Here is a 25433-nt window from a genome sequence, read left to right as displayed (position 1 = left end):
TATGGTTGTATCAGTTTGATATTTACACAAATACAAGAGGGAAGTGAGGAAATCACCCCCCCCCCCCCCCCGTCTCCAGTACAGCACGTTATTCTGAGTGAAATATAACAGAAGCTTCATATTGTCTTTAAAAAGCTTTTACAGCCAAACTAGTAAAATAAAAGTTTATGCTGTTAAAGATAAAATCCCTGATTTTGTTAAAGCTCTTTCAAATCCATAAATCCTCTCCAGTGACTTTACTTTTCTAGACTTAAATAAAATGAGGATATTGACCAAAAGTAATTAAACTCAATTAAACTTCATATGTATAGTTTTATTTCTACATCACAACATAAGTCCTCTCAAAGCACTTTGAAAGGTCGATAATTTATAATATTATAGAAAGAAACCCAACAATTCAAGAATTCCCATATAAGCAAATAGGAAGGAAAAACTCCCATTTAACAGGAAGAAACCTCAGACAGAACCAGACTTTCACTGGATGGGTTCAGAGGAGAGCAGAGAGAGAAAAGAGCAGCATAGAAAGACACCAAACAATAAACACTGAGGCCAGTAGCTGCAGATCAGACACGTGCAGCCCTGCAGCCACAGATACCAGCTGGAAAGCACAAACTACTGAAGAAAGGAGGCTCAGTGTTGCAGGTCCTCCAGCAGCGAGGAGAAGCTCACAGACAAAACGGGATCTTTCTTGCAAAATCCCGTCACGGTAACGTTGCCAAGCAATAAAGATTTTATCATCTTTTTAGTCTTTCTTTAGCTCGTAGTTGTGGTTTTAAAGCAGAGAAGATGAGTTTGTTCATAAGTGAAACATGATGCAGCTTTGGAGTCAGATATTTGTCTGAGGAGCTGAAGGAGGTCAAACCAGATGGGAAAGAAGTTCATATTAAACTTTGAATTCATCAATACTCCACTTGGATAATAATGCTGCTCCCTGTGTGCTTAAAGTGGAAAATGAAAACACATTTGTTGATGTTATGTTTTTTTTTAGTTTGACTATGAACAGCTTTCAGAAGCATGAAACACGGAGCTGAACAGTGTTTGTGTCCTGACGTCCAGGAGGAGAGGAGGCAGATGAAGGACGACATCGAGAGGAGGAGGATGGAGGCAGCGGAGAGGATGAAGAGTCGGAGTACATCCAGCGGGAACGAGGACGAGATGTTCAGTCCCTTCAGTCCCAAAGTTCCCACACACAAGGTAAGAAAATGTTTTTAACACGGCGGGTGACTTGATTGACTGTGAGGAAGGATGAAAGGTCCAAATACATGTCAGCATCCTGGACCACAAAGTGTTAAACAAACGAATCCTTCGTGTGGTTTCAGTGTTCGCTGTCGTCTTTCATCCCCAAAAATTGTAAAACCTAGTAGAAATGTATTTGCCACGAAGGAAGAAGTTTCCGGGACTATGAAAGTGTATTATGCAAAAATCTGTCTTATTTACACGAGTTTCCTATTCTAACACGACAGTGTTGATACTCCAAGTTTGGCTCCTCCAACAGAATCTGGGTCCAGAAATTCATGGCAAAGTTTTGAATGACAGTTCAAATCACAGTAAAAACAGAAAGTACTGTCACATCAGGTAAATCATGTAAGTAGAAACGTTATCTGCTGTAGCGCTCCTCAACAGCATTGACAGTTTATGTCCCTCAAAGCAATTGAATATATATTCATATATACATATATATATATATATATATACATTTATTTTCAGGGATTTAAATTAAGTTAAATCAGAGTGAATTAAAGCCAATTTAAAATTAAATAAATATTTGTTTCTAGCATGTCATAGGCCATGATAATAATTAAAATTAATTTTGGATGTAATTTTAGCACATGAAAAGCTCCAGTACAAAATTCAATATAAAATTCATATAGAAACCTCTCAGAAAAATAGATGCAAAATATAAAAAATAAGTAATAATTAGCCTTGCAATACCATGTTATATGTTAGGAGGCGATAGTGAGTCATTGTAGCGTCCAGGCTGTCTGACCTCAGTCCTGCTTTGACCGTTTACCATCAGTTAAGTCGATATATATCGACAAATACATGTATTTGTATTATTAGCCAGAAAACAGCCACAACAAAACTTTATATCGACATCATCTGAAGTGTTTGTGTTGTCATGAGCAGCTGACAAACCGGTGACACAAGAACTGTGTTGTCTTCACAGCCGATGGGTTCGGTCTCATGCTTGTAAGTTGCATGTGTGTGTTTGTGTATTTGTGTGTGTTTGTGTGTGTTTGTGTATTTGTGTGTGTTTGTGTATTTGTGTGTGTTTGTGTGTTTGTGTGTGTTTGTGTGTGCTTGTGTGTTTGTGTGTGTTTGTGTGTGCTTGTGTGTTTGTGTGTGTTTGTGTGTGCTTGTGTGTTTGTGTGTGTTCACCAGGAAAAGCATGTTATTTTATCCCAGAACAGAAACAGTTGAAATGTTTCATTGTGTGAACTTGATTCTTCAACACATATTCGTGTCGTGTTGCAGCTTCCTGATGTTTTTTGGACACGAGTGATGATGTCATACGGAGACCTTTCAGTCCTGAAAGACATGTTTTACTTTGTCTTGAAGTCTAAAACATTTTCAGGACTTTGTGGCTCTTTAGTTTTTACATCACTGATGTTTCAGGAAATGTTTATGTGCATGACACTGCATGTGTGTTCTTCTGCCACTTTTCTTTTTCTTCCATTAAACTGGACATGAACAGACAGAACAGAAAAATATATTAAAGACAGAAAACTTTTGCTCAAACTTTGGCCCCTTGCCAGATAAATCCAGCCATGATTTACAGAAGAAAAAAAAATGAGGAATCTGTTGTCATTGTTGTCATCGTTCTCCTTCATGTCATGTTTTTGATGCTCAGTTTCTACCTCACAGGTAAATAAGTGATGTGATGCCGTTCTCCATTAAGTTATACACAACAGACTTTCACCCAAACGAAGGTTCAGAAGTGTTTAGATCTTTTCCCTCAATAAAATTATCATAAAATATATTATTATTATTATTATTATTATTATTATTATTATTATTATTCAAGTCCTGTAATTATTATATTGTTGTAACTTTTTGAGGTGAATCTAGTTTTGACTACTTTGTGTACAGCTTCATGTTTAGTAGTACGGTTCTCAACCTCTGGGTCGGGCTCCTACAAAGAGTCACAGGATATCTCTGTGGGGTCCTGAGATCAGAGAAGAACAAAGTGAAAGCAGAGAAGTATTAAAGTAACATGAAATGAAAATACACAAACACCTCAAAATGTTTCTTCAGTACGATATTTAATCAACTGGAAGATATTCCATTAGAAATAGAAGAAAGTGAAAGTACAGAAGTAATATCAGAAAAAGTAACAATATTATATTGTCATTAATGAGGTAGCAGCATTTGACTGTTGTAGTTGATCAAAATCAAAATAATTTCAGCTATTTTATTGACCAGTAGCAGTTTTAAGTGCATCATATTTCATGGGCTGAAGTTCTCGGTGTCCTTCTGGTCGAGCGGTGAAGCTGTTTTAACGACGGCCAGCCGACTCGGCTCTGCTTGAGTTGGACTGAATCATCAGAACCTGCAGCTGAACGCAGAGCCGAGCTCCAATTAACGAACCTTCCTGTGTTCATCAGAAGAAAATGACCTCAGACTTCTGTTCTCTTTCAGATCACAGAGAGGACGGAGTCGCTGAGCCGCTCGCTGAAGAAAAGGTAAACCATCTTAATCCAGCAGCGCTTCACGAGCAGGAGGAAGGTTCAAGGACTCTTTTCAGAGCAGCACAACATGCAGCCAATCAGGACGCAGCCTGATACAACGCTGCAGTCTTTAACTTCAACTTAACTTCAACTTTAATAAGTTCAACAAAAGAAGAAAACTCAATTTGTTCAGTTTTGTTGTTATCGGTCAAAATTTGACCTGAATTTAAAAATGTTCATTTATTTAACCTTTTTTTTTGGTTCACGGTGGTTAAATGAAAAAAGGTGCCAGATGTTTAGAAAGATGTCGAAAACTAAAAGCTATTTTCAAACTGGATTCAAACTGGATTCAAACTGGATTCAAACTGGATTCAAACTAGATTCAAACTGGATTCAAACTGGATTCAAACTAGATTCAAACTAGATTCAAACTAGATTCAAATTGACAAACTAATCACGTTCATGTAGAAGCACCTCTCTTCTGTGGATCTGTTGTCTGGATGCTGGTTGACGCTCTGCTGTGGTGACCTGATGAAGAAGGGGGAGGGGCTACACCCCCACTCCCCCCCTACCTCTCCACCTCTCCACCCCTCCACCTCTCCACCCGTCCACCCCTCCACCTCTCCACCCCTCCACCCCTCCTCTGCCACCCCTCCACCTCTCCACCTCTCCACCCCTCCACCTCTCCACCCGTCCACCCCTCCACCCCTCCTCCGCCACCCCTCCACCTCTCCACCTCTCCACCCCTCCACCTCTCCACCCGTCCACCCCTCCACCCCTCCTCCGCCACCCCTCCACCTCTCCACCCCTCCACCCCTCCTCCGCCACCCCTCCACCTCTCCACCTCTCCACCCCTCTACCTCTCCACCCCTCCAGCCCTCCACCCCTCCACCTCTCCACCTCTCCACCCCTCACCCCTCCACCTCTCCACCCCTCCAGCCCTCCACCCCTCCACCTCTCCACCCCTCACCCCTCCACCTCTCCACCCCTCCAGCCCTCCACCCCTCCACCTCTCCACCTCTCCACCCCTCACCCCTCCACCTCTCCACCCCTCCAGCCCTCCACCCCTCCACCTCTCCACCCCTCACCCCTCCACCTCTCCACCCCTCACCCCTCCACCTCTCCACCCCTCACCTCTCCACCTCTCCACCCCTCCACCTCTCCACCCGTCCACCCCTCCACCCCTCCTCCGCCACCCCTCCACCTCTCCACCCCTCCACCCCTCCTCCGCCACCCCTCCACCTCTCCACCTCTCCACCTCTCCACCCCTCCAGCCCTCCACCCCTCCACCCCTCCAGCCCTCCACCCCTCCACCTCTCCACCCCTCACCCCTCCACCTCTCCACCCCTCCACCTCTCAGCCCTGATTCATGGCTCGTCTTAAGTGTGTCCAGATGCAGTGCTGTGTGTTCGGGGGTGATCGGTGAGGTCCGGTGGCTCCAGGATGTCTGCTGCAGGAAATGATCATCTCTGAGGAGCTCTCAGAGGGAGGAGGCCTCTGTGAAGATGCTTTTATTTTGAAGTAACCGTATGAGCAACACGTTCAGACGAGGAATGTTGTTTGCTGGCAGCTGAACTTTTCACTCCTGTCGCTGCTTTTTGTGACGTGAGCTGCATTTTATGAGGTGCAGGAAACACTCAGGAGTATCCCTCCTCTTACTTTACTGCTTCAAGTCACCTTCAGCTGTGAACCCTGTGAGCAGCATCTGGACCATCTTCATCCCAGCAGAGATGAGATCGGCTGGTCTCCACCATCAGGTGTAAACTTCGTCGGAGCTCCTCCGATATTATAAAATGAAAGATGTAGATGACAGGTGAGGTTTGCTCCCCTGCTGTGATGTGATGGTGTCACCCGGTGGCCGTGAGAGGGAGGAGCCTGCGCTGTTTGGGAAGATGGTGGACGTTGATTTCAGACAGCTGGAACAAAGAATGAAACGAGGCTCAATCTGCAGAGAGCGACAAAAAAAACCTGTCCGAGTCGTCGCAGTAAAACAGGCCGACGGATCTCATGACAGCAACTGAAGTGACCCAGTGAGATCTCAGTTTCTGTTGTTGAGTTTCCCAGAAAGTCACATGCCATCACACGGCCATCATGAGTCCTATTTACACATTAACACACGTCGTTCATTAATCATATTCACTATAATCATCAGCTCCTCGTAACACACAACCCGCCACTTTATACTGTGAATTACACAAAATCAATACTCCCATTAACTAAGCATTAAAATTCATGTTCAGTTAAATCTTCAGTTTAAAACACGTCAGTGAGTCATAAAGAAAAACTTTTATTTAATCAGCCACCAACCCAGATGACTTCCTGGAGACGTCTGCTGGTCTGATTCTCGACTTCTCTGGTTTTGATTGAAGTGTGAGGATGGAAAACTGATAACAGTGAATACGGAGAACAAATACAGAATGATTTTACAGATAGGAATCTTTAATGAACTAAGATTTTTATTTTGAGGGGGTCCTCATGCTGCCATAAAAACTCAATTTTCGACCTTGAATATTTATCTTTAACATGATTAAGATTCAGTGTAGAGCTGACCGACCGTTTCACTTCTATAACTTGAAAATGGTTTGAGAGAGAAATGATCAGAGATGTCGTCAAAGGAGAAACGTGAACAATCAAACTCGTGTTTTCTTTGAACCAGTAACAGTTTTAAGAAGACGCAGCCGCTCGTCCTCACGTCCAAGATCGACGATAAGCTGGAGCAGTACGCCCACGCTGTGGAGGTCAGTTCTCACACACACACACACACACACACACACACACACACACACACACACACACACACACACACACACACACACACACACACACACACACACACGCATACACATGTTTTTACTGCTGCAACTCTCCTCCTGTCATTTAAACGAACATTTTCTCATCTTCGCTGGAAGCAGCAGAAGAACGTTCACTTGTATCGAAATGACTCAAATTATTGACAAAATAATGTTTGTGGAAAATGTGTAAAAAAGTATCAACAGTAAAAATAAATTCATCATTTTTACTGTTGATATTTTTTTCCATCTTGTAGAATGTAGAAATGCAGGAAATATGTCATCTGCATATGAAAACCGCTCCAGTGGAAACACATCAAACAAATGGAAGAAAAGCAGCTAAAGTAAAAGAGATCCAATCAAAATCAAGAATTTGCCACCTGGAAGCATTTATTTTTCTCTTAATTTCAGCTGCACGTATTTGTTGTTTCATACGAACACTAGTTTGCTGAAAATGACAACTTTTAGCCCAGAAACATTTTCCTTTGACTGATTGATTTTTGCTCCTAAACAGCTGGATGGAGATCGTTTGTTATGATTGTAGTAGATCAGAAACGCTGCATGTGAACGACCTGATCAGGACGTGATGTACATTTCTTTACTGCAGTAAAAGGAAGGAGGAAATATTTTAGTTTTATTTGTTTGGGAGGAGACATAATAGTGACCAGATCACGTTTAATATTGACATAATGAGAACACTTTATTGAACATATTTCATTGTACAATTAAACTTTTTCCCGCCAAAATATCAAATCTTACCAACATGCACTGCACTTCTTACTGCATACTATGTGTGGAGGAGGTCTGTGAGGTGAGGCAGGTTTCCAGCGGATATGTGAGAGATGTGATTCTACGAAGGTAGAGTTACCAGAGCGCACACAGAAGACCATTGATGAAGGTGATGAATGTTTTCATCGCCGGCCTCCTCTCCCTCCTTCTTGCAGGTTATTATTACACCATCATTCATGTCTGATGACAAACTGTCTCACTGTAGTTTTCATCACAGGTGAGAACAAAGAGAAAATGGAGGATTTCGGTGTCATTTCAGTCTTTTGTTGTCAATCATCCTTCATTTTCTGTCACCATTTTTACCTTTAAACATTTTCTGGTGTTTTTTTCTGCCCAGTCTGCTGCAGGTTTTAACTTTCAGACCCTCATTGTTTGAAAGCGGCTCAGGGTTCGAAGCAGCTCTGACCCTTTTTGTGCTGCGTTCACAAACCTCTGCAGCGCCTGAGCGATGACACATGGTTGTTGTTTCTGCGTGTCAGGGAGATATAGGACGGGAAAACCCGACGTTCACAGCTCTTTTATTTTTATCTTTCCGTACCCCTGTTCCCTCTTTTCACCTCAAGCTGTTCTCGAGCTGATTAACAGCATGTTGTTTGACCTGAGGATAAATCCCAGACTTTTATTTATGGAGCACTCAAAAAAAAACCAGGTTTAACACAAACTTAAATAAAGAACAGAAAGCACAGTTGTGAAGGAGAAAGAATATTCTCACTGTACATATTCGGAGATGACATTAAATTGTTTATACACAGTTTGTAGAAAGTGCAGCATACACAGGACGAACTAACCTGCTTGTCTTTGTGCAGAACTCTCAGGACGGCCGGGCAGTGAAGGCGTCGCTGACCGACCTGCCCACCTCACCAGAGGCCATCACCTCCAAGAAGAGCCTGTTTGAAGCCAGGGAGGCCTGGAGTCAGAGTCCCAGCAGGGCAGCCACCTGCAAGGTGAGGAAACACTCAGGCAAACTGTCCGATGTCTGCGTCACCATAAATCACCCAAATGAGTCAAACTTTACATCCCTGTGTGAAAGACTTCTGTGACTCCCTCTGGTGATATTAAAATGACATTTCGACAGACAGATCTACCTGATAAAGAGCCTTTATGTTTTCAAAATGTACAACCCAAAACGTTGGGTCACTGTGTGAAATGTCAATTAAAAGAGAATGTGATGATTTGCAAATCACATAAATCAATATTTAATTGCAAATATTCCAAAGACAGCATATCAAATGTTGAAACGGAGGAATTTTAAAAAATAATGTTCCTCAACTTAAAACTACAAAGAATTAGTGGATTTCATCATCTACGGTTCATAATATCATTAAAAGATTCAGAGAATCTGGAGAAATCTCTGAACACAAGGGACAAGGCTGGAAACCAATATTGGATGGTGGTGATCTTCGGGCCCTCAGGCAGCACTGCATTAAAAACACACTATTCTGGAGTGGAAATCACTGCATGGGCTCAGGAACACTTGTGAAAACCATCGTCTGTGAACACAGTTCATCGCTGCATCCATAAATTCTGGTTAAAACGCCACCGTGCAGGCAAAGTGGAAAACTGTCCTGTGGTCTGATGAAATACTGCCAATATGGACATTTTAAATAATAATAATGTCATTCCAACTCTTCGTTATGTTCCTGTATAATTCATGTCAGTAATTTTATATATTCCATTTGTTCATTTAACTGTAGTTTGTCTTTTTAATCCACTAAACCAGTGATTGAATATGTTCTTGTATATTTGTTGATCAAATCTAATGACATTGTTTAAAAAAAAAATCGAATGAATGAATGAATATGTTTTTGTTTAATATTTTGTAATGTTTCCTCCCCCTCTATGGAGGCATACTTTGTCCCCCCACATAATGGGACTGGTCAGTTTGATCATGGAGATCACAACCACCTGTGGGATTAATTACTTTATGTCTATCACCTGTTTTGTGATATCTAATTTTCTATAGAAATAAAAACAGCAAACATCAAAACTTTTAATTTTTGAGGCAGGCTGATGCTAAAGAAACGTCTGCGTTCCAACAAATAACTTCACAAACAAACTTTTCATCATTTAGGACACTGAGGGTCTGAAAGTGGGCGTGGCCAACAGGATCACTCAGTGGGTGAAAGGCCCGTCGGACAGCAGCAGCAGACAGTCGCTCTGCAGACCCGCTGTAAGTCACAAACACAACATTTCCTCCTGGCAAAGTTTATGAAAGCACTTCTGTGTTTCTTCTTTTCTGTGGACTTGTTAATTTATAGCTTCAGGCAGAAATTTGTGGCATTTATGTCAAAACTTGTGTGATGAATGATGAAAATGGATTTTAACTCCAAAACCAGCATCAGAAAAGACCTTTCATCAAAAAGTAAATGTTAAAACTTTTGTTTGATGTTATTCAGGATGTGAAGGGATCCTATATGTTTTTGTAATCTAATTTGTTTTTTATATTTTCATGCAAAATATTTTTTAACAACAACAATAACAAACAAGCACCAGGACAGAATGAGGGAGTTTTTTTTTTTTAATGAATAGTCTCTGGTTTCTAAATCAAAGTCGACCCTGTGTGTAGCAAGTTTTAATGAACAGAGGAGCTGCAGTACTTGAATCAGCAGTGATGTGTTGCATTCAGGTGCAGTTTGTTATGTGAGGTTTCCCTCTAGTGGAAAAGCAAGATACAACTGTCAAACAGTTTTCATTTGAATAAGATTTCATTCATTCATGGAGTAAAGTGAATAAAAAACAAACATCTTAAATTGATTTAAATTCATGAAATGAGTGTTAAGAGAAGAAAAACAAATTAAAAGAAGAAAATTAAAGAAACAAAAATGTAATCTTGGTTGATCATAAAAGGATCAAAGACAAAATGAATAACAGTAAATCACAAACATAATTTTAAAGGAAGTTCAGCTTGGATTGGTTTGTTTAATGTACACACTACATGTGTGAAGAAGGAGTGTGTTTGTCCACTCGGTACTTCTGTGCAGCGTCTCTGATGAAACGTGTCTGCTGAACTCAGAATGACCTTTTTGTTTTGTTTATTGGTCAATTTGTCAGGATTTGAAGCCTGGAGACGTGATGCAGAAGAAGAACATGTGGGAGATCATTGGAGACTCATCAGGGAGGCCTGGGCAAACACAGAAGGTGCACACACACACACACACACACACACACACACACACACACACACACACACACACACACACAGGTAAATGTTAAACATAAAGCAAATCACAAGCAAGAAATGCTTATACTTTTCCTTAGCTTTTTTCCCATGTGTAACGATGCTACAGGTTTATGTTACCATGGAAACATTTTTAATTAATAAGTCAAGGATTCAATTCATTAATCAAGCAATAATTTTGGTCATTTGGAAATACTGACAAAAATATAGTAATTATTTCAATAAATTGTTTGTAAAATACAGCATTATGTCTTCTGGTTTTGTTTTTGTTTTTTTTACAGTTTTAATGGTGTTAAATTATTAAATTCTCTTCTATGGTATTTAAATGGTCTTAAAAAAAAAAAAGATAAAAGATTTTTTTCTCATCTCTCCTCAGGGTTCAGCAGCTGGTAAAAAGTACAAATTTGTCATCACTGGCCACGGAAAATATGAAAAGATTCCTGTGGACGATGAGGAATTCACCAACGGAAAATCTGGTAGGCTCATTGACAAGAAGTCTAAAAATATGAGAAAGGTTTAAAAATAAATAGAGCAGGTTCTCTGATTTAAATTATCTATTAATGTTAGATCTGTTTCATCTGTAAAATTATACACAAACGCTGGAATATCATTTTTTAATATATTAAGTATTAGCATTTGCGCAGCCACTCTAAAGGGCGGACCAATTGGCGACCAGTGTCGGTAGTTAACCCTGTCTGTCCCGCCTCTCCTTCACAGTGATTGGACGGATGGTGACAGTGACGAGCACAGCATTAATATTTTTCAACTCTGGCTGACTGGAAAAAAAAATTGCACAATAAACACTCAGCACCTCGTCAAGCTGCTGATGTTTATTAAAACAATTAAAAAAATATTCTATTCGTGCCATCATCAACCTTTTCCCGTAATTGTGAGATTGAAATCCGCATCTAATAATTCAATTTCAGACTTTTTCTCTCTTTTGAACTTGCAAGAACCTGTTGATATTGATCCGTGGTCAGAAAACGGCAGAAATGTCGAAGTCAAATCAAGTTTATTGTTTTACACCTTTTTGCAGGGTGTCAGTACAGAGAGCTTCATAATAGAAAACAACACAGTTCAAAGTGCTACACTTAAAAAAAATAATAATAATAAGATCAGCGATAATAAGATACAGTGAAGTAGATGACCTGAAATACACAAGTCACAGTTGGTTTTCTAATGAATGCGAAGCTGTAAAATCAGTCTGAAGCAGAGTTACCCACATATCAGTCCTGTAAAATGTTTTTTTTTTTCTTTATTTTTACATTTTCTACCATTGGAAATTTGAAAATAGAAAATCAGACTTGTCTATATTTCTTGTCCTTTTATCAGTGGAAACTTTAATTTGCTTGTTCCACAAAAAAATCCAAGTAAACCCAATATGAGGGAAACTCTGCTTCAGGTTATTTCTGAAAGTGAATCACAGGAAATCAGGTTTTGAATCACAGGAAATCTAACCACTGAAGATAAAGCGAAGATTAATCAGTCACTCCAGCACATGCATTCAAAAGAATACTAGAAATAACTTTTCTTTTCTCCCACTAGCTTGAAAATAAAAGCTTGAAAGCTAAACTTTGGATTGCCAGCCCTGCATCACAGTCAACCACATTCCTTCTGTGCATCTTGACCCATTGACCTCCATCATAGCAGAGGCTCCTCTTTGCCTTTCTTCTCTAACAACTTAAATAAACTTTTAGCTCGGCGGCCATCTTGAGGTCTTTTATTGTACCATAAATTTATTTAAATCGTTCCTGCTATTTTTAACTTGCCAAACTTGCCTATCTTACATCTATCCTGGATCACTGGCGGTTCACTGCACACTGTCTGCTGGTGGTGTCCGTCACAAACACTACTTTATGCTAATAATGACATGTGCTACATTTTATTTATGTAAAATCTATCCTGGTTCAACTACTAGTAAGTAAACTACAGTGTATATAAGGAGGTGAATGAGCAAGAAATTTCTATTAATCTTATACTTTTTTCTCAAATAACATCACAACCAACGACAGAGAAAGAGATAGGAACAAATAGAAACATACGGTGAAGCTTTAAAATCAATGGTATTGTGTAAAAAGAACAAACTGTTTGTAATATGTAAATATTCAAATTAAACTACGACAATTGTCACAGATTCAAATAAACTCCCTCGTATCGGCCCATCCAATCCAATCTAACTGGCTTTCTGCACTTAAAATGTTCCTTAAATTTTGATAGACAAATCAAAACCATCTACAGCATTAAAAAAAAAAATAATTCAAAAACCATGTTACTCTACAAACACGTTCATTATCTAGTAAAAGGTTTTACCCTGAGGCAAGTAGCACCATTTTGAATAAAACTGGATATTTATATATATAACTGAGGAAAAAAACAAAATTTTCCTCACAGATTTTTTGTTTTAAAATCATTTAGTTTATTTGTATCTATAAAAAAATAATACAGATATTTAAATTATTCACTTCAAGCTTCTGTCACTAAAAAGCATTTTTTAACATTACTGCGTGAATAACGTTCTAAATCTTGAGTGAGCAATATTACGATCTATATTTTTTGTGAATGTGTGATGAAAGGAACAAATGAGAAACTCTGAAATTACATAAACGCTTTAATCCGATGTGACGTCTGAATGACTTTAAGACAGATAAAGCTCTCTTTTTCCAGCTACTCCACAAACATAAACATGTAACATCCAGTCACACAAAGCATTTGTCAAGTATAAAGTTCAGGCCGAGTTTTCTTAAACACTGCCACAAACATCATTCATTTACACAGACTACCATTTTAGACCTATACAATATTTCTGTAGCTTAGATTTCTGCACCTGTACATTAAACATTAACGATAACTTTTTTTTTTTTTTTTTTTTTTTAACATTTTCATAACGGCTCTTCACATTAGACACAGGTTAAGTAGCGGCGAACCCCCTTGCTGTTCTATTAAAGTCTTTTGCTTCCTCCTCTTTACCTTTCCGCCCAATCAAACCCATTTCAAACACAGTAGAAATTTTCGTGACGGGCCTCGACGCCGCCTCTTTGAGCCTTTTAGCGTCAAACTTTGGACTGAAAAGCAGCACAGGCAGCCGGTGCGCAAATGAAGGTATCTCTTTCAGCTTATCCGTTTTCTCTTCCGTCTTCTCCTCTTCGCTTTTATTTAACTCAATCTGATGCATGATGTTCTCTTTGGAGGAAAACATCTGGAAGAGCATAGCGTCCCACATCTTTGTTGCCTTGGGAGGGGCTGCGGTTTGGTTTTCGTCCTCGGCGCCAGGCTTGTCCTCAGCTTTGTCCTCAGCCTTGTCCTCAGCCTTGTTCTCAGCCTTGTCGTCCGGCTTCTTCGCCTCACTCTGGTCCGGCCCAGCGACCTCCTTCTGAGGGCCCGTCTCTGGAAATACGGGCTCCTCCTGCTCCACCACCATGTGCTTCTTAAGTCTGGACCAACCGCTCGGTTTAGACTTCACTCCCTTTGGTTTTTTTATGATTTTAAGAAGAGGCTCGGCTGCTAAGGGGGACTCATCGCCTTCCTTTTTCTCAGGTGCAGATGTAACTGCCGAAGCTGAATCTGCCTTCTGATATTTCCCTTTGTCATTGGTACCTGATTCGGCAGCAGGTGCCTTAACAGGCAGAGCGGGTGCTACTGAGCTTGTCTTTGAGCCTTTGGGCTTAATATCGATGGCAGTTACGGGCTTCACTGGTTCTTTTTGTTCTGAGACATCAGCTTTTGACTCAGTTTTGGCTTTCTGCTCAGCAGTCGTGACTTCAACTTTGCCTAAAAGTTTCTTCACTGCCTTCAGGGGGTCGTGGTTGCCACCTTTAGGCAGATGACGTTTGGCTTCAGGAGTCTTTGGTTTGGTTGCTTGAACTGGTGTTTCCATCTTCTGTTTCTCTGAAGTTTTCCCGTCTGCTGTCGGAGGTTTAGCCTTTGGTGCTTCTTGGATCATCGTTGTTTCTTGTTTTTCTGCAGATACCGTACTTGTCTCTTGAATTGAAACTGTTCCCGGGGAGTCGGATGCTTGTGAAACAACAATGATAGGGATTGAAGGAGTGACCTCAACCTTCTCATTTCTTTGATGGGGTTTATCTACATCTTTGAGGGTTTCTTTGACTTTCGACACCTCAACAGTAGATTGTCCCTTCACAGATTGTTCTTGACTCGGTGATATGTCTTGTTTACCTTCAGCCTCCTCTTGAGTAGACGTCGTTGAACTTAAGATACCAAAAGCTGGAGAGTAAGTCTTGATTCCGCCGTAAGCAGCATATTCAGCCGGGGTCAGTCCACGGTAAGGCGACTTTTGAGACACTTGGGTTGGGGTTTTAGGTCTCTGAAAGGCTACAGATGATACGCCAGGTGATGTCCCATATGTAGGCGTCTTTGGTCTTTTATAACCAGGCGATGTGGTCATATGTCGGGGCGCCCCATGCGTTGGAGTCCTAGGCTTCTGATAGCCAGTCACTGCTGGTGTCGTTGGCACAGATGTTGGAGTTATAGGTCTTTGGTAGCTCACCGGAGCAGTTGGGATCTTTACTCTTGTCAGATCAGGCTCTGACTTTGACATACTTTGTTGTATTGGTTTAGTTGCAGGTGTCACGTCCGAGTGAATGTCCCCATTCAATTTTGTTTCGGGAGTCCTTGAACTCTTCACACTTTGGGAGGCAGATGAACCGTTCACAGCAGACACTGTTTGGGGGGTTCTTGACCTCTCTGGCTCTACTGTGATTGGTGACACTGCAAACAAGAGAGGATTGGTTCTTGAGATTTCAAAGACGGGTGTTGTAGCCCGGCTCACATGGTACGCTGGGGTTCGGGGACGTCCTGCTGTTCTTAAAGTGTGGAAATCAAAGGTTGGTGTTTTAACTCTGTTTTCAGATGTTGGAGTGGCTCGTTTGAGTTCAGATGTTGGGGTTGCTCTTTTGATTTCTGACGTTGGAGTAGCTTTTTTGATTTCTGACGTTGGAGTAGCTTTTTTGATTTCTGACGTTGGGGTTGCTTTTTTGATTTCTGACGTTGGAGTAGCTTTTTTGATTTCCGACGTTGGAGTAGCTTTTTTGATTTCTGACATTGGGGTTGCTTTTTTGATTTCTGACGTTGGAGTAGCTTTTTTGATTTCTGACGTTGGAGTAGCTTTTTTGATTTCTGACATTGGGGTTGCTTTTTTGATTTCTGACGTTGGAGTAGCTTTTTTGATTTCTGACGTTGGAGTAGCTTTTTTGATTTCTGACGTTGGGGTTGCTTTTTTGATTTCTGACGTTGGAGTAGCTTTTTTGATTTCTGATGTCGGGGTTGCTTCTTTGATTTCTGATGTTGGGGTTGCTCTTTTGATTTCTGATGTCGGGGTTGCTCTTTTGATTTCTGATGCAGGAGTTCTGATTACATGAATCTCTGCCGTTGGAGTAGTGCCTCTTTTAATATCAGCTGTTGGTGTTTTCCCCTGGGGATCTGTGCCCAGTGAAGGAGGCTGAGTTGTTGGTGTTGTACCTCTTTTATCCTCAGATGCTGACGTCAAATCTTGTTTTGTTTCTGGTGGTGTCCTATGTTGAGGCACTGTGCTGCCAATAGCAGTCAATCCGGCTGTGTCGTACACTGGTGGTGTTCTGGATGTCTCGTAAAATGACGTGCTGGCCGTGTACATCCTAATTTGAGGGACATCAAACATTGGTTTGGGTGATCTCGAGGGCTCGGTTGCTTTAAATGTTGGACGTGGACTTTTGGATTTGACAAGCGGGATCAACACAGTCAGAGGTCGAATCATAGCTTGACCACCTGCTGCTGTAGGTAGAAACGGAAGTGGACTTGTGGGTTTCAACTGTGGCGTTGCTACAGCTGCAACAGGTCTTAGACCAGTTTGAGTTTCAGCAAATGTGCTTAAAGCTGGCTTTTTAAATTCAGCAGCTGGTACTGTCAGCTCGAGCAAAGAGGAAGCCGGCAGAGATATTTTGGGTACCGCTGGCTGGGTGACTTGCCCCATAGCTGTTGAGACTCCAGAAAGGTGAGCTGATACAGAAAACGCAGATACTGCGCTGACCTGCGGCAGGTAGGAGTATGAAGGGACCCCCACCGTCTGAGACGATGCCCTCGCAGCTCTGCCGTAAGCTGCACGCTGCGGGTAAGGAGACGCCACATGTTGATATAGCGGCCTGACGATGAACCGTGGAGGCTGCTGGATGTGGATGCTGTGCAGTGTCTCCGGAGTCCGGGGAGGGGTGGAGTGGTCGCTGTGCTCGAGGTCAGGGCTTGCTTCATTTACAGGGGAAAGGCTGGAGCGGAAAGGTTGGGCAGACTGCGATGCCTGAGCAGATGTCTTCTTCTTTGCGGTCTTCTTGAGGAGTTTCTGGAGACGAATGTTGTCCTTTCCAGGCTTGGGCAGCAGGGGGGGAGGGTACTGCTGGGAAAGCAGGCCTGGCTGGGTGAAAGTACCATAAGCGACAGCCATGAGTGCTTCAGCACCCTGCGGAGAAAAAGGGAAAAAAAACGTCAAAACTAACTGAGGCAACAACTCGGTAAAAACTGCACATCATATGCAAAATTAGATTAGTTTATTTTGCAGTGATCACCCTTCCTGTAATATTAAAGTATTTTGGTTCCTCAACTTCCATTTACTATCAGTTTTAAATTAATTTAGAATCCAGCTTCAAAATATTCTGGCAGCCTTTTAGCCAAAGTTGATGAATTAATTATTTTTTCAGTTGAGCCTAAAAGTGTTAAAAGTTCTCTTTACAAAATTAACTTGATAGCAAGTTGGAGAAATTTATGATTTCTACATTTCTAAAATGTTCCTTTTTGTTTCCTTTACAGATTTATATCATGATGATTACTGAGGTGCTGTCGTCTCTTCAGTTTCCATCTTGGCAATAAAGACGTCAAACAGTTGCAATTCTCCAGCAGTTACAGTCTGAATACTTTCTGAGTTTAAACCAAGAGCTCAAGTCCAAAATTCATCAAATGTTTATATTTGTTAAATTTTCTGTCTGTTTTCAGGTAAATTCTTTTTAATGTTAGTTGTATAATTGTCTTTTGAGAAACTTGTCAGATTTTTTTTTAAATTTTTTTTTTTTTTATAGGAAACATTTTCCGATCATGTAAAACTGACGGATCACTATTATTTTACCTGTTGTACACTTTGGCTAAGGAACAATCTAAAAAAGCTAGGATTGGGAGAGACGTACATATAAAAGATGTAAATATTTCAGAGTTCATGATGATTATGATGATGATAATGATAGTAGTGAAGAAGATGATTAGGCGTATGTCGTATTTTGGCTTACTTTATACCCAAAATGGACTTTGATTTGGAATCTGTTACAACAATAAGTTTAACTATGCACACACCTGCTTCATACAATTAAACACTATTTCTTGTGTATGTTTTTGGTGTCTTGGGTTTTGTCCCTGTACTACTGCTAACATTTTGTCACCTTTAATACTCATTTATTTAGACATCTGCCTGTTTATGTTTATACCCCTTTGAATAAATTAAAATCATTTTCTACTTTAGTCCTGCCATCCACCTGTTCTCATTTTAGATTTTATTTTATCAAACAGCTGCAGCCTAAACACAATATTACAGATTTTTTTTTTTTTTAAATACTCACAAATGTTGCTACTTCAGAGAAAAGTACCAGATTTACCAGATTTCAGTAGAGATTTGTGTTCACGAGAGAATCATTATGATTTAGATTTTCCTGTTAGCCCATCATCAAGCCAAGATACCAAAATGTTTTAGGCTTAAAAAGAAGCCTGTAAACTCTCAACACAAGTGAAAACATAAAATTATGAGTCATCACTAGTGTTCTGCTCAATAAAAAATAGAAATCAGCACAGCCATCTGAAAAAAACTAAACCAAAGAATCAAGCTGAACTCTTCGCGGATGATGTTACCACTTCACAGCTGATCCTGGACGCCTTAATGCAGCCTAATTTTAGTTTGAAGGCAAAGCGGATGCCAGGCAATCACCTGCTTCTCTTTTTTAAGACTCCTGGCTTTTCACAGGCTGCATCACTTTCCTGAAAATAATAAATCAGAGTGCTGTAATGCACTTCAGACAGAGTCTTTGCAGATTCAGCAGGGCATCAGAACCAACACTCAGTGTAACAGGAGCACTGTGTAAGATAAATGTATAGAAATGAGCATTATATTTCAGCATCAACTGTAGACACATGAAGTCAATTCTTCTGAACGTAGCCTGTCTTTGCAGGTCATTTGGTCTGGTAATATTTTTTTGGTAATATTTTCCGTCATTTTTAAGGTTCAACATGTCATTTTAGGTGAAAAACACAAAGAAGTGACAAGAAATTGTCAATTTGAGACCTTAAATCAATCTGTCGTTTCCCTATAGCATTACAAAAAAATCTGATGAACAATCAAATAAAACATTTGACAGTTCATCCTGGCAGTGGTATTAGAAGAAAGTACATGTGGCAAGTAAAAAACAATGAATTTGTGGAGAGCTAGGATATGAGAGAGAAATTTAATAACTTGTCCGGCATTCCGTGAGTAAAAACAGAAAACGTGTCCTAATAGTGATAATTTAGTTCTCCAAACTTTTCTCAAGGTACTCTGAACACCCACAAATACAAATGCACACAAATGCACGCATATAAATGTGTATATGTATCAGCTGAATGGTGAAAGTGAATGCAGAGCATCTGACCTCATGACATCACAGCCCACTGACACCGGACAGGCCCTCAGGAATGTCTAATCACGTTAGAGGACAGTTTAACATGAAATGGATCATGATGTTGGGGCTTGGAGACATTTGGTGGAACTAGTTTGTACATTGTTTTATTTTGATTTTGAAAAAAATAACATTAAGTCAATCTCAAATAAATAAAAAAAAAGACTTAAAACGAAAATAAGTTGATGATGAAAGCATCCAGAAGGTTCAGGTTGCACATCATGATTTGTGTACAAAAACAAGTGTTTAATATCCTTAGTTTACAATGTGTGTCACCTCAGTGAAATGTAGGCCGGTGCAAACACACACACAAACACAAACACACACACACACACACACACACACACACACACACACACACACACACACACACACACACACACTCGTCCCTCCCTGAACCTGCTGCCGGCCTGACACATGAGATGCTCACTCCTCCTTTTAAGGCTCTGGTACTTTTGGTATTTGGAGTGCCTTCAGGATGCAAGTTCAAAAGAGGAAAGAGTAATAATAGCTGCGTAATAAAAACCAAGCTGCTCCACAATGGCCTCCTTAAGTAAATGAATCCACCCCAAAAAAACCTCATCCATCTCCGGTGAGGACGTGAAGCTTTGCACAAACACAACAAACAGTGAGTTTAGATGAAAAATGGAGGAACTTACCAGGTAAAAACTTGTTGCAGATGTTGAAAGCGTGCCAGGCAGGTTCCCCTGAACAGAACAGAGACCACCGAGTCAAGTTCACCGTACAACATCAGATTCAACGAGGACGACTTTATTCCCCTGAACTACCCAACAGGAAGATTACAACTCAAAACTAAAATGTGATTATCCTTCCCTCATGCCTTATTTCAGCCAGGACACATAAATGACAGGACGGCGTCATGAAGCAACAGGGAACAGACACAGTGCGAGGCTAACACTTAGCACAGCCCTGGTGGTGCTTTAATGTTCCTCTGAGGTCCAGAAAAAAAACGTTGGACCTCTGAGTGCCGAGGGGCTTTCTGCCCTCGACAGCATCTGTCTAACAGAGCTAACAGTTTCCCCTCGGCTCTATCTGGACAATAAAAGGTAATCATGGTGTGTTTACCTGTGCGACTGCTGCTTGGGGGGCGGCCGGCCGGCTGCTGCCTGCTTGTCCCTGCCTGGAGTGTCAGAACGGCAGGTTCATGTTGAGCCCAACTCGACCCCCCTTCCTACAAATGGAAGGAACAGGCGCCATAGCAGTCCAAAAATAAATCCTGAGCCCCGTGGGCTGCTCAGTGACAGCGGCATCGTCATAACAGAAGAGCGAGACAAGGCAAGATCGCCACAGCGCCTACCGGCCACGGCACCTTATGTTTCACCACCTCAGGGCTCTAAAAGTGGGGTCTGAGGGCCACCCAGGGGTCTGTGGAGGGTGTAACAAGGATCCAACAGGAGGGTCCAAACTGTGCACAGGGTTCACTTCACATTGATCTCGAAGGAATCTGAGCGTTGCCGTAACGACGCTCTTTACGAGACTTGAAGGAATTCTCAAGTCAGAAATTGAAAGTGTCTCAGAACGGCTTCCTCTGAAGGGATGAGATGCAATATTATTCAAACACGCCCCACCTTTCCAGACACTTGGTCCTGGAGGCCATTCATAGTGTGCACCTTGTGTCTACTGATGTGATGCTGAAGGTAAAAGTCCAAATGGGTTATAAAAGTCGTGAATGGGCCTCAATGTGTCCTCAACAGGGTAGAAGGTGTTCTGTTGGTTTTTGGGAGGTTGATTCAGCTAAATTTCAGATCTCATTGTGTTTTCATCATTCCTCATGTCCCCATGTCATATTAAAGTCCTTGTAATCACAAGTTTCTGACTTTTGTAAGTGTCAGAGTTGTAATAACGACTAGGAAACTAAAAGCTCAGATATATCCAATTTAGCACTACAAAGATTTGGTGCCAGAAAACCAAACAAATACGGATTATTTACTTTAAACCTTTTTAATAGACCGTCTTGGCGATCCAAACACTTGCAAGTCATTTATGTTGACATTTTTCCAATGAGTGGATGTCCTTTTGTTCTTGTCCTTGTCGAGGGGTTATGTGGATCCAGTCCTTCAAGGGTGTTAGGGATCATGTGACCAATTGTCTTTTCATGAGGACCTTGTTAATATCGCCTGTGCTTAAACGAGGCTCCATTAGGAGGTACCAATAATCTTTTCGATGCAGTAAATTTGAGAAACAGATTTTAGAAAGACTGTCTGCACTCTTATTTGCAAGATAACAGATCGTATTTGGTGTGTTCAGACGTCACCAACCTGTCTGCATGGGTTGAAATGATAACGACGTACGTGTAGCTATGTCGTGGCTTTCAGAACATTTATTTCCGCTTGTCCACGGACTGTTGTTCTCATCGTCCCTAGTCTATCCATCCATCATCGATACCCGCTTCATCCTGAACAGGCTCACGGGTCTATCACAGCTGACTTTGGGCGAATGTAAACCCTGGACACATCACCAGTCCGTCACAGGGCCAACACTTACATTTAGAAATTTAGAATCACCAATTGAATCACCTGGCATGCATGTTTTTGGATGATGGGAGGAAGCTGGAGAACCTGAAGACATGAGGAGAACATCCAAACTCCACACAGAAAGGCCCCAGCCAAGGTCCGAACCCTGAAGCAACATTACACCGCCCAACAGTTGGTCTATGAAATATCAACGTGTGAAATTATTGTTTAAATTCAGCTTTCTATTTCTTTTTATGTCCTCTTATCAGGGATGTCCGGAGGCTTTACATTTTTTGGGGTTCCTGTTCTTGGACGTTCTTGTTGTTCGGCGACAGTACGAACCACGGCACCACCATGTCGCCTCTTGACCGCCCAAATCTGCACTCTCTGCTAGCGCTAGCACAAATTCCTCTCACTCTAAAAATTACGTTGTCATTGTGTGACACAAGAAATCCGATCTGAGCCACCAGAGCGTCCAGCTGAGACGCATCTGTAGAAATCTGACTGGAATTGCGATTCAAACTAAATAGGATTTGGATCCGATAACAAAAATGTTTTATTTCACGTGTTTTTTCATGTCCAAACTTTAAAAACTGATTTGGGAGTTTGAAGAAAGACACAGATCGTTGTTGGGTTTTGTGTTATTCAAGTGAATCCTTTGACTGAGTTGATGGTCCGGGTCTTTAATGGGTCAAATGGTGGCCCAGCTGGTTCTAATAGCTTTTAATGGCAGAATTGCTGAAAGGCTGTTCTTTAATGGGCTTCTAGTAGTTGGTGCTTGAGGTGGTTTCGAGAAAAATCATCAGTTTCTCGAGTCCCCCGTGAGGTTTGGTGGAATTGAAAATCCCCTTCTGTTTCATGTGTTATTCCTATTTATTTTACGTATTTATTGTTTGTGCCAGCAGACAGGTCAGATCAGCTGTGAATAAGAAACAACAGACTCAGACAGGAAGTCCTTGGCCAGACGTTTGTCTATTTGTGTTCCTGTGACATCGATGATTTGACACTCCCACAAGTCGGTGACCGAGAGCCTTCGCTCGTAATTCTGTCATTGTAGCACCCCCTGGAGGAAATGAGAAAAAAAATCACTCAGGATCTCGAAGACCGGATCACAAATCCAGCCTATAAATTAAGTTGGGCAGTTTGCTGAATGATTCGTGCTGCAGCTTGTTCAGACTGAACAGGAAGACATTAGTAATCGATCAAACTGATACTGCAGAGGAGGCTTATGAAATAATTACTGAGTTTCTGAAGGAGGATTACACTGGGGAAACATCTCTACTATCACGGTCGTTTATATACTGTCAGATAACTAAACGTAGTTCAGTCTGATGCACCTTCACTTACAGAAATACTGACCTCTGACCCCAAAACAAAATAAATCACTGCAAGCAAACAATTCTGCTCTGCACAACTGAGAGACACAGGAGTCTATATTTGTATGATTGTGCATCAGAGTATGAAGAAAAACAACGTGGCACACGCATTTAACATAAATATATTCACATTTGTAACAAATTACTTATGTAGGAACTGATTTAAACCTTTATTTCCAAGGATCTAACTGAGACTCTGTAAAATCACCACCAAATGGCAAAACAGCTTTGTTTTTTAAGCATGTTATTTGGTATCTGACTTTGTTCTTTAATTTCCATAAACTGCAGTCTGTATAACTGTCTGCGGTATATTTCGTGTTTTTTGGAAGACTGTGCTTGTCCTGTTCATTCTTGCAAACCAGGAAAACGACCGCTCAAAGACCCCAAACAAGAGATGGTTTGATATGTTTTAATGTCCAGCCCGGGCGGACCCATTTTTCCGGTTCTTGTCCTCCTTTGACATCCTGTACGTTATGATTATAAGTTCTGCTGGAGGTTCAGAAACACCACCTGCCTCGCTTCCCTGACGTCCAACTCTCTTCTCAGATGAAATTTGCTTGCCTAATGCAGCGGCCCCAGAATAGCATCCTGGGGGCATCTTGAGTGTCCCCTTGGCCAAACTTGAGCCTCCCTCCTTAGCACTCAACCCTTCCATCTCCTTATTCAGTGCCAACAGAGGGAGGGTGGGTAGGGATGGAGACGTGGACCCTGCCCCGCCGCGGGGGACAGCCTCGCCTCCAAGCCCGCTCTCCGGCCAATGGGGAGGCCGAGCGGATCGAGTGTCACTATAACAGAAGGACATAATCAGCGCGGTAAGTTTGCAGAACCTTACAGCCTGTCTTGGCCAGCCGGAGCTCGCTTCTTTCAGCGTTTCTGAGGTAAGGAAGAAGGGGAGAGAATGGGGGGTGTGAATGCTAGAGAGGAAGCTCAAGTGCCATGTCCCCAAAACATCACCCAAACTGAGGAGTCCATATGTGTTGAAATCACTGCCATGACTAGTCGAGGCTGCTGCTGAGGTCGGGGAGGGGGGAGGAAACAGGTGATGAATCACAGAGAAAGTAGGACTCCCTTCGAAGCCGAGCATGTCAACGTTTGTGTCTGAGCTACGAGAAGGAAATGCAGGGTTTTGATTGCACTGATTTAATGACATCTTGCTGGATCTGTGTTTTCAAAGTGAACAAAGAAATGTGATTGTTTTGAGGATGTAACCATGTAAAACCCACAACTGATGTTTAAATACAAATCCACTATAAATGTTCAGGTTTAAAGGTTCTTGCGGTTCTTGCCAGACAAGCAGATGGACTTTGTTGTTGTTTGGGCGGTGGGTTGGTTGGACTCCAGTGGAGGTTAATAACAGGGATTTACAGACGGCTTAAAGCCTTTGAAGCAGCTTTCCACTTCAAGACGCAAAAGATGAGTTATGAAACACCACGAGAACAGCGGAGACAAATCCTGTTGTGGTTTCTTGGTTATGATAAATCAGGGGATATTGCAGGTTTTCTTGGAATATAGCTTACATTTTTTGTTGGTATTCAAAGCTGCAAATGGGCGCGGCATGTCTGTTCATAGCTGGGGGATAAACACTTTAACAACTCGAACAAAGGCCAAGCATGTCCAGACTGGATGCAAAGGAATCATCTAAATGTGGAGTGTTTTTTATGAGCGCCATCATTATGTCATGGTGTAAACACGTCGAAAGAAGCCGGACATTAGACCTTTAACCTTCACGGTTTATTTTAATTCTCGGGTTAAAGCGGTCTCAGTCGACAGGGAGCCTCGGGGAGATGATTGAAGGAAGCATGTGAGAGCACGGCCACATAAGGAAATGAAGGAGGAATGGGTTGAAGTCCAGGGGAAGGAATCAGATCTTCAGCATTGGGTCCCTCTGAAACCAGATCCAGGACCTGTGCAGCTGTCTGTTGGAAATAGTTGTGATCTTGGTTCGCCTTGGCAGTGGCCTCACCAACTTGATGAGCAATTGATCTGAAATATAATCCCTGACATATTCAATTAAAAACAAATTCAGGTGGTGTGTGTTCATCCCAGCGGGGCTTTGATCCAATACTCCATCCAGTTTTACAACTGAAGGATGAAACGCTGATTGATTTCAGTGGAGACAGAATTTCATAGAAGCTGTTCAGAGCTGACATATTAAAATATGCTTCATATCTTTGATGCCAAGTGGATGCAGAGTGATGGGAGAGAGCAGGAGACCTTCACCAAAATCCTCAGAGGTTCTTTTTGTGGTTTTGCCAAAGCACCGAAACATTAAACTTCTCTCAGCAGTGGAAAAACGACCATTTGGCATAAATCGAATCTCTGTTTAGCTCCCTTCTCACTTATCATGAGAGAAGCAGATTCAGGACCGAGGCTCACATTTCAAACGCTAATTATAAACCTAAAGAAAATAGTTTGGGAATGCTTCCAATCCAACATCCCTAGAAAACCTTTCAGCTGATGAGGAGCTAATTGTTTTTAGAGTTA

At 41.5% G+C, this 25433-nt stretch overlaps 2 protein-coding genes across 4 annotated transcripts in view; one reads left to right on the top strand and one right to left on the bottom strand.

The window, feature by feature from the left end:
- lsp1a (lymphocyte specific protein 1 a) overlaps window positions 1–17915 on the top strand; it is a 33632-nt gene extending 15717 nt beyond the window's left edge. For both annotated transcript variants that reach the window (XM_069162211.1, XM_069162210.1), the window contains exons 6-13: window positions 1057–1194; window positions 3640–3683; window positions 6325–6406; window positions 8053–8190; window positions 9318–9416; window positions 10298–10384; window positions 10801–10900; window positions 17217–17915. In XM_069162211.1, coding sequence (XP_069018312.1) covers window positions 1057–1194; window positions 3640–3683; window positions 6325–6406; window positions 8053–8190; window positions 9318–9416; window positions 10298–10384; window positions 10801–10900; window positions 17217–17239 — 711 coding nt within the window. In that variant the 3' untranslated portion in view covers window positions 17240–17915. The remainder of the gene's footprint in view (window positions 1–1056; window positions 1195–3639; window positions 3684–6324; window positions 6407–8052; window positions 8191–9317; window positions 9417–10297; window positions 10385–10800; window positions 10901–17216) is intronic.
- Window positions 9223–20307, bottom strand: prr33 (proline rich 33). 2 transcript variants are annotated; one of them, XM_069162208.1, is made up of 4 exons: window positions 20186–20307; window positions 19759–19806; window positions 16447–16869; window positions 9223–10367 (listed from the first exon to the last, which is right to left on the bottom strand). In XM_069162208.1, the coding sequence occupies exons 3-4, from the start codon at window positions 16852–16854 to the stop codon at window positions 10344–10346; spliced, it is 432 nt and encodes a 143-aa protein (XP_069018309.1). In that variant the 5' UTR covers window positions 16855–16869; window positions 19759–19806; window positions 20186–20307; the 3' UTR covers window positions 9223–10343. The 2 variants fall into 2 exon arrangements, with proteins under 2 accessions (XP_069018309.1, XP_069018308.1); XM_069162207.1 differs by lacking the exon at window positions 9223–10367 and having other exon boundaries at window positions 11420–16869; window positions 20186–20292.
- Between the last annotated feature and the right edge of the window lie 5126 nt (window positions 20308–25433).

Source organism: Embiotoca jacksoni, unplaced genomic scaffold (assembly GCF_022577435.1).
Source record: "Embiotoca jacksoni isolate LCO1_2020_lvr unplaced genomic scaffold, fEmbJac1.0.p SCAF_3, whole genome shotgun sequence".
Classification (NCBI taxonomy): Eukaryota; Metazoa; Chordata; class Actinopteri; family Embiotocidae; genus Embiotoca; species Embiotoca jacksoni.
The sequence above is the reverse complement of the archived record's forward strand: the minus strand, read 5'-3'. Positions and strand labels throughout refer to the sequence as shown.